General features: G+C 35.5%; 1 protein-coding gene across 1 annotated transcript in view; it reads left to right on the plus strand.

Moving 5' to 3' along the window:
• The window catches only part of LOC129263098 (sushi, von Willebrand factor type A, EGF and pentraxin domain-containing protein 1-like), a 51,522-nt gene extending 43,160 nt beyond the window's left edge, over positions 1–8,362 (plus strand). Inside the window, exons 21-26 of the mRNA XM_064100485.1 lie at positions 171–340; positions 718–842; positions 1,796–1,887; positions 2,556–2,728; positions 5,207–5,363; positions 6,171–8,362. Of these exons, the coding sequence (XP_063956555.1) occupies positions 171–340; positions 718–842; positions 1,796–1,887; positions 2,556–2,728; positions 5,207–5,348 (702 nt within the window). The 3' untranslated portion in view covers positions 5,349–5,363; positions 6,171–8,362. The remainder of the gene's footprint in view (positions 1–170; positions 341–717; positions 843–1,795; positions 1,888–2,555; positions 2,729–5,206; positions 5,364–6,170) is intronic.
• The last annotated feature ends 1,765 nt before the right edge of the window (positions 8,363–10,127 follow it).

Genomic DNA, 10,127 nt, shown 5'->3' on the forward strand with positions numbered 1-10,127 from the left:
AATTAAATTCAATAATTGAAATCATTTGATAACACATGTACAATTAATGCTATAAACATATATAAGTTAAAACGCGTTTAACCCAACAAACCAAACACATAAACACACAAGGTCAGTAAAAATCCTTGCTTACTTTATCCTCACTTGATGATTTCATTTTCATTTTGAAGAGTTGTCATCGATTGAATGGCCAGCTTGCACCAGCTTTAGATGAAAAACAGAACGCAGCTCTGACGAACTTTTTCCTGAGCAAGCTATCAGGCGGCGACATCTTCGAAGCTTGGATCGGCATGCACAACATGGTTGATGAGAACAGTCTCCAGAGCGTCGATCTCCGCTCGTAGGTTTAATTTCCTTTCCTAATTTCAAAGCGTTTTCAGCCGTATGAAAACGTAATCCTTTGTTAAGATGAATTTTTGTAGATTCCGTAATGTTCTCTTGAATATAAGAAAAGATAAAACTGTAGAGAAAAGACTGAAAGTCCAAAAAATAAAGGTAAAAAGATAAAACTCAATGAATATAGAGGCTTGTAGGAAATAGTAGCACACAAAATGAACATGTAGTTAGTAACGGGGATGCTTCACACACAGTTATATATGAGTAGTAGAACTTTTAACCTGAAGAGGAGGATGAATAAGATTGTATGTTTCTATTAATTGTAGCTTTAATCCCACCTTTATTCCAAAAATGAAATGAATATGATATTTTTTTTTCTAGTTCCTCATTCACTGCTTATGCTCCATCTGCGGATTCAGCGAGTGGCAGGTGCGTTACCGTCGGAAGAGAAGGATGGGGGAAGAAGTGTTGTTTTGATCGACTTAGAGCTGTGTGCGAACTGAACCGTGAGTAAACATGTACCCTAATGGAAAGAACACAGTATGTGCCACAGTTAGTGTGAAATTGCATTCACACTGTTGAATTTGAACATTTCAACAGTGTGAATCACATGTTCACATAGGTACCCATATGAACACGCTTTGAAGAGTTACACTGTCGTGGTGTCCACAGTGTGAAAATATCTTCACACTGTTGAATTTGTGCATTTTAACAGTGTGAATGATATTTTCACATAGTCTACTGTGTGAATACACTGTCAGGGTAGCTTCAATGATTACCATATTATCTTACACAAAGATACAACCAGGGGAAGATTCTCCTGGGGAAGGGCGCCCTTCAGCGTTGAGTAAGAAAACCATCGCACATCGGCACGCAGCTGTGTATAAAACATATGGGGGAAATGAGAGAGGGCTCACGGGTGGTGCATTGTAATTTTCCACCTTTTATTACCCAGAAACCTCTGAAATATATTCATCTTTAATTTAAGAAAAAAATTGAATGAAAAAAATTGTAACATGTAAAAATCGTCTATTCCTTCACCCCTTCACCATTTCTCTCATATGTTTTGTACACAACCATCTCGCGATACGCAAAGGTAAAAAAAGGTTGTTACTTACATGTAACTATGTGGGGCACTCTTCCCGAGTGTTTCATTGCGCGGTTAATGTACTGTCCGATATTCCCCTTGTAGTATCTTACGCTGTTAAAAATAAAACAGAAGATTTTACAGGTTACAGAATCATTCTGTAAATTCTTATTACAGGGAATTTTCCGCAATTTATCACTACAGGTGCCCTTTTTTTAAAAAGGAAAACAAAAGTTTTATTGCATAAAATTTATAATGAAGCTTAGAAACATTCTATTGAGTACTATATGTAATTGTTTTATATAATTACAATTATTTTGTGTGTTGTTGGTGTTAGTATTATTATTGAATTTCTCTTTTTTTTTTTTCAAGTTTGCGACAAGGGCTATGTCCAGGTCGGGAACAACTGTTACAGGGTAGTCGGATCGACTAATGGAGGAAGTACCTGGGAGGATAATTGTCGCGTGAGTGAACTTTGTTTTCTGATCCACAGCTTATTACACACTCCAACCAAAATCAATTGAAACAATTATGTTTGGAAATTCGATTATCATCTTTGCTCGTTCTTCACAGTCATTCTTCAACAAATCTGAATATATTCTAATTCATCCCCAGAAAAAATAAATTTGCAGTTGCTGTCATTATTATTTCATATTTTTATCATTATCATTATCATCACCATCATCATCATCATCATAATCATCATCATTATTATTAATATCATTATAATTATTAGCATCATCATCATTATCATAATTTTTATATTACTATTAATATAATTATCTTTATTATTATCATCTTTATCATTGTTTTCATTAATCATTATCATTATAATCATCATCCAAATTGACCGGGCATGTTGCCTCAGTGGTAGAGCGTCCGTCTCATGAACGGGAGGTCATGGGTTTGATCCCCGGCCGAGTCATTCCAAAGACTTATAAAAATGGGACCTTCTGCCTTCTTGTCAGGCACTCAGCATTTAGACTGGAGAAGGGTAATAATAACATATTATGTTATGCAGGGCCCGCTGGAAGAGCAGTCTTATGATTGAAGTGGCTACCCTGGGTAAATAAAACATTATTATTATCATCATTACCATAATTTTCTTTAACTATTCACCATCAATGAATAGACATGTCACAGGGATGGGGCTAGCTTGGTGTCCTTCTCCCAGGCGAGTGATGTAGGTGACTTCCTCGGGTACTTAGGTGGCCTTGCCGGTGATTACGTCGGTGGCAGTGATTTGTGGATCGGATGTCATGACCAGGCCACCGAGGGTGCATTCCAGACGAGCAGTCTTCAGGAGTGAGTATTCAAATTCAATTTCACTTTATTCACATCCATTAAAACGGTACAACACATACAATAATTACATAAACAATGATAAAATCAATTGATCAATACATTTAAAAATCAATATAATGACAAAAGAAAAGGGTAAAACCAAAATGCAGTGGATGTAGGGGATTGGCAAAGGCCAAAGACCTGCCGAGGCCTATTCCCCTTAGTTCTGCGCAATGGTTAAAAACAAAATTATACAAAATAACAGTAATTGAACAGTCAAATGTACAGCAAAAAAAAACATTAACATAAACAAACACAAGAAAAAAAAATAAGAAAAAAAAACCCAAAAAAGAAGAAAAAAACTAAACTGAACCAAAAAAAGCATACTCCATTTTATTTAGAAGTTGATTGAAAATTGGCAAGATATGATTTATATTTATGTTTAAAAGTCAATAGTGAGGGGCAAGTTTTAATTGCTGATGGCAAACCATTCTAGAAAACAGGGCTTTCATATCTAATAACAGTTCTAGAAAAATTATATATATTTTGGGGGATAAAAATCATTAATATTTTTTGTTGAATACGTATTTACATTACTATTAAGAGTAAAAAATTCGTTAAAAATATCTGGTAAAGTCCCTTTGGTATTGATGTCATTGACTTGTGCAGCACAATGTGCGCTTTGCGATCCGATGTGACATAATTTTTTAATATATCGTATTTTGCGTTAAATGCGAAAGTTCCTGGAAGTGAACTTATTTTATTTGAAGTTCGGCATTATGTTAGGAATGATATAATCATAATTTTGCTTTGCGGCAAGCCATGTGGTCGGAGCTTGGCTTGAAGACGCAGCCGACGATGATATCATTACAATTCGGATTTGAATTTGCTTTCATTATTACAGGGATTCTAAAACTAGACTCGAACTAGAAATAGTCTTACCACTATTCTGAACTCTGATTGCTAAGATTTTATTGGCTGGAGCATTCATATCAAATGTTATCACAATTTCTTTGAAATTTGGATCTCAACGAATTGCATAGTGTGCACCGGGCTTAGGAGAACAGGGCCCCTTCTTACATAGAGTTACAAGTGATCCAATCAATCGTAACTCTATGGAAATCCACCAGGGTCATAATTTTTTCTACAGGATATTTGTACAATGTCCTTTGTAAGCAAAGAGAAGCACTGTGAATTTTCAAGAAAACAATGAATGCATGAATATTACATCGTAGCTAGAAAATATTTTGAACAAATAGATGTTGACGTTGCTGGCCGTCCATAGTTGCGATTGATCGGATCAATCGCTATTCTTTGTAAGACGGGGCCCTGGAGTTGAGATGGAGGGAATTGGGACCATGACTCCCTCCTCCTCCTCAAAGAAAAAATTCATGATCAAGAAAAAAGAAAAAAAGGGATAGGAAAAAGATGGATATTATGTGAAAATCTATACACAAAGAACGTTTTGTATTGAAAATGTCAGATTTTTGCGCAAGGCCCGTAGTCTTCATGATTATATGAAGTGTTTTGTTTGATAAAGAGTAAAATAAATGTAGACAGAGTAGAAATAGACCATCTGTACATTTGACTTATTAGAAAGTTCAGGCATATACTACAGAGCTGCTCTCTAGATACAATCCACCAATTCCTTTGAAAATGTAATTAAAATCACAATGGAGAGCTGAGAGGCATTTGTCGGAAGTTGGATGGACCGGGACGGCAGATCATCTAAAGATGTGCACCGGACAAACAATGGCAAGTATATCGTCCAATGTTAAGAGATTCCGCTGATGTTCTGGTCCACCAACTTTCGACAAAAGCTGCGAAGCTCTCCTTTGCGATTTGACTTGCGTTTTCCAAGGAATTGGTGCATTGTAGAAAGCTGCTCCGTAGTAAATGCGAAAGCTCTATTAGCAATTAGAACATGCAAGTGGTGTGTTTATATAAAACCAAATAGAAACAAAGTAGAGGCCAAATAGATTACTGATATGTTGAAGACTGTTATTTATTTCTGAGTTTGAACCAATGTCAGATTCCATAAAACAGTATCACAAACAAAATGAACATATTGTCAACACACTGTGTACACTGAATCACACTGTTACCACACGCTTTATACACTGAAGACACTGTCTAGACTCTTTCAATACTCTGAACTCACTGTAAACACAGATTCAATACACTGGACACACTGAACACACTTTCAATACACTGGACACACTGAACACACTTTCAATACACTCGACACACTGAACACACTTTCAATACACTTGACACACTGAACACACTTTCAATACACTCGACACACTGAACACACTTTCAATACACTGGACACACTGAACACACTTTCAATACACTCGACACACTGAACACACTTTCAATACACTCGACACACTGAACACACTTTCAATACACTCGACACACTTTCAACACACTGTGAACACACTGTCCTTTCAACCAGAGATTTCATGTGTGTGAATAATTCTCTTTATTTCTTAGATTCTTGTTCTTTGGTGGGGTGTCAAGGCCATCTAGCAACGCAGACGGGGAGGATTGCTGTGCCCTTAATGAGCATGGCGTGTCCGCTCAGTGCTGCTATTCTTGCCTTAGAGGAGTGTGCTCCAAACCACTCAATAAGTAATGGAATGGTGAATAGGTAAGTTGTCATACTTAATTCAAGTTAGCAGAATGTATGGAAGATACAATTTCTGGGTTGTACCTCGTGAATAAGAACGCATACTCAATCTGAAAAAATAAGTCAGAAAAATCCAGAAACCAACAGGATTTGAGTCTTTTTTTTAATTGGTTGGCCCATATGGCCTTTTACTTGCATCCAAGATCAAAACATACATGTAACATGATAAACAATATTGGAAAATAATATGAAGAGGTATTAAAAAGGGAGTAAAGGGATGCTCTGGGCTAAAAATATTTGTATCTTAATGAATAGAGTAAAATTCACAGAGCAAAATGCTGAAAATTTCATCAAAATCGGATAAGAAGTAGCAAAAATATTTAGCAATATATTGTGAAAACAGTTATATGCACGTGGTCATGAACATTCATTAGATGGACTGATGTCACATCCCCACTTTCCTTTTTCTTATGTTATTACGTGAAATCATAATTGTTTCATTTTTTCATACATGTTTGAATAAAACGTCTCCCTTATAGTGAAATAAGTTGCAGCAATAGTGTCTAATAATAATCAGTTGTTATTCCAATATTCTTGGCTCTTAAAGGAAAAAAAAATGAATAAACCTAATTTTGTATAATAAAATACAACAGAATAAGTGGGGATATGACATCATCAGTTTGCCCAAGCAGGGGAATGAGATTGCATTTTTTAAAATTTGTTTATTCATTTTCCCATTGACCTCGGGCCATACAAATCCTACCAAATAAGTAATATTGATGACAACTTTATTTATGCGGTCTTAAATATTTTGTTTTCTTCTTTCAGCTGGCATTTGACACGACTGACTACTGGTGTGCAGGCCTATTCTACTTAACTTTTCTATGGACTCTCATCTTCCTTCATTTTCAAAAACCACAATCGATCTGACCGTTATTGACTCAGAGTTCAGCCATCTGACCTGCTATATGTGACCTTTGACCTCAAAGGGTCAACTCGTAATTCAAATTCTTTGATCGCAAGTGATAATGACATCCATGCCTGGATCTTGTCCGTTGGACGGTCTTGTATTACTTAGGAGTATCATAATAATGGTGAAGATAATGATTATTCTATTCAGTATTTTGTGCAAACATCAAGTTTCTCTAAGATTGTATTAGATTAACTGGGTATAGTGCAATAGTGGAAATAAAATAAGTATTATCAAGTCTGTTTTAACTGAAATGCATTCTCTTTGTGTGTAGTAGTCTTAACTGTCATTTCTGAAGCCTGTTTAAGCATATTTACTACAGTGCAATGTCTTGACTGTAAAATCATTCCATAGCATTTTCCACTTTCTTGAATATTTATGGTAGAATATGCTTTTATTTCACCATGTCTACATTCCTCCTATAATTGAATTCAGTCCAGTTAATCATGCAAGTTGCAAACTATTACATTGGTCGACCCTTCTTTTTTTTTAATTAAAGCTAATGTGTGTCAGGGTCGGATGTGGGACTTATTAAAATGTTGCCCCCCCCCCCCCCAGATCCATTCCCAATCATAAGTTCGTATTGATGACACCTGTCTCAGTATGAACGAGATGGTCAAACTCCTTATGAAGTTGAATAAAACATGAAATTGGGGCATCCCATATACTTTCATTACGATAATCATCATTATTATGATAACCATCACTGTGATAATCGTCAGTATTCCTGATGTTTATTGTCTTCCCCAGCGAGGGCGATATTCCATCCTGGTAGTAATATTTACTTCAGATTTACAAAATATCTCGCCAGTTGAGCGACACAAAATCGTAAAGGAAGAAACTATAGGCATAAATGATAATTTTATTTGAATCCAAAACTATATGTATCATTTTACATGGAACGTAAAGAAAATGTGTTTTCTTAATAGCAGGCCCTCAATGTAAAGAAATTTGTGTTCTTTTATTCTACAACTATTCTGTAATTCTGCCTATTTTTTCCTGTGCATGGTCAGCTCAATGTGTCTACTAGTGGGAGTTTCAATCCGTTCTTTTGTGTATAATACTTTCGTCCGCATTTAAAGTTGATACAAGACAGGGTCTTCATTCTCTGTGTAATAAAAACAAAATTGTCCTTTCCTTTATTTTCAGTGATTGAAACATTGCTCCCACTAATCAAATGTCAAGCATGAATACATTGGTCCACGAGATCAACCCTAAGAAAAAAAAACCCAAAACATCAAGAGTCTGTAATGTGTGTGTTGGGAATTTAACAATCCCATTTCCGACACTGTGTAATGTGTCCGGCTAAGTAGACATCTGATAAGGACATAACGAGGTGGTCATGATCTTAGCCATGTTGTGAATATGTCTGCCAATAGCTGACGCTATATTATTACAGAGCCCTTTTGTTTATTGCCTCGAGCAACAGTTCCTACGTGAAATTTTCACTAGTCTTGGCTGGACCGGATTTTGTTTATTCCATTGGAGGTGTTGCTTCCATGACAAACCACAACATTTTAGCAAAAAAGGAGAAATACCGAAAATCGTACAGCTGGAACTTTGGGCAGAGAAATCGTGTTTTTACATTAAAGACATCATATCAACATTTCTCCCTTGAACATCAAGTCGATTGTTATGCTGTTAGTATGATTCAGATTTGAGGCTGTAATATTTGTCAGTGCTTAAAAAAAGTTTAACAGCTCTAAGGTCATCCTTTCACCTCAATTCAACCGTTGAATATATTATCATAATGAAGAGTTCATATATTGTTTATCCTTCGGGATCGTACTATTCCCCTTCCATTCTTTCATTAAACATTTAAAAATACATTCATGTAGTAGTGCAACTAAGATAGTTTAGGCGAGGTATTTACCATTAAAGGTTTTAATTCGAATCGTGAGATAATCGATATATTCATATAGTGTCTGCAAGGGTAGGGCTGTATATTTTTTTCTGCTGCGATGTCTGCTTCAAATGTCAAACCCTCACATTTATCAATGACTTATGGCTTTATGAACGTGCAATAAACTTCAATTCTTGATGTTACAAATCATGCATTGTGACATGTCTTTTGTTATGTTAGGTGTTCCATAAAGCTGTTTTTAAGTTAAGCGCGACTTTAAGAACGACTGGTGAACCTTTTCTTACACGCTTGATAGTCACCAATGAACATGTAATTGTGAATATGATTTACCACAAGAAAGGATCACCAGTTCTTAAAATCACTCTTACTCTAATTAACTTCTGAATGACTTTATGAAATGGCCCCTGGTATTGATATAATTTTTTTTCAATTCCTCATAAAGATAGGATGTAAAAGGAGGCAAATTGGCCCTTTAAATTGGATTTTAATAAGAGATCAATCAAACCAGCATCATGCTAAAAAAAAATTTATTGAAATCAGGGGCCCGTTGCAGAAAGAGTTGCAATCAAACGCAACTTCAAAAATCATGCGCAACTTGATTTTCAACCAATCAACAGCGTGCATTTGGGACTTGCGATTGATATTTTGACTTGCGTTTAAACGCAACTCTTTCTGCAACGGGCCCCTGATGTCGAATAAGAACATTTTGAAATTTCAAAGTTTCAGTTATTTTTCACAAAACATTCATATGCACAAACAGGGACGTGCAAATGGGAGTTGATGATATCCCTTACGATTTTTTTTAATTTTTTATTTCATGACATTGTAGAATATGTCAATGACATTAAAGGAGAATGAAACTCTTGGAGCAAGTTAGTTTTTGTGAAAGCAGAAAAATCAAAGAATAAGATCAACAAAAGTTTGAGTAAAATAGGACTAGCAATAGAAGAGTTATGAGCATTCGAATGTCGAGATCACTAATGCTATGGAGATCCTCCCATTGGCAACGCAACCAAGATCTATGATATCACAGATGAACAACTCTCCCCTTTTGGACACTGAAAATATACCCCAAAACATCTCTTTTTGCTCTTTCTAATCATATGACAAACGATTCATCAATGATATAATGTTGTGAAACTTCTGTACTTGTCCTCTCATAAAGAGAACACCTCACCTTGTGATAGATTCTATAAAAGTGAGAATATAAGTGAAATAAGTACTAAAGCAATGAGGGAGTTGTACGTGTGTGACATCACAGATCTTGGTCGCATTGCCAATTTTTTTAAATTCGTAGAAATGTGTATACGTCATAAACGTAAAATAAAGATTATTGCTCTCTTTATCTTGGTATTTTGAATGTTAAAATGAATCGTAAGATCGATTATCACGTGAATCGATTCAATTGAACTTCAGAGAAAAAAGTTATCTGGCGCCCTCTGGACCTGAGGCAGTGTTCGTCCCACTGATATGGGCCCCTTTTTACAAAGAGTTACAATTTATTGATTCAATCAACCACAACTATGGAAAGCCAGCAACATCAACATCTAAACTACATATTTGTTCCAAACATTTTCTAGATATGATGTATATTCATACATTCATTGCTTTCTTGACAATTCAGTATTGCTTCTCTTTGTTTTCAAAAGACATTAAAGGACAAGTCCACCCCAACAAAAAGTTTATTTGAATAAAAAGAGAAAAATCCAACAAACATTACACTGAAAATTTCATCAAAATCGGATGTAAAATAAGAAAGTTATGACATTTTAAAGTTTCGCTTGATTTCACAAAATAGTTATACGCACATCCTGGTCGGTATGCAAATGAGGAGACTGATGACATCATCCACTCACTATTTCTTTTGTATTTTATTATATGAAATATGAAATATTCTCATTTTCTCCTCATTGTCAAGTGAAACAACAATTATTCCTCCCTGAACATGTGG

This window comes from Lytechinus pictus, chromosome 6, assembly GCF_037042905.1.
Source record: "Lytechinus pictus isolate F3 Inbred chromosome 6, Lp3.0, whole genome shotgun sequence".
In the NCBI taxonomy this organism is placed as follows: Eukaryota; Metazoa; Echinodermata; class Echinoidea; order Temnopleuroida; family Toxopneustidae; genus Lytechinus; species Lytechinus pictus.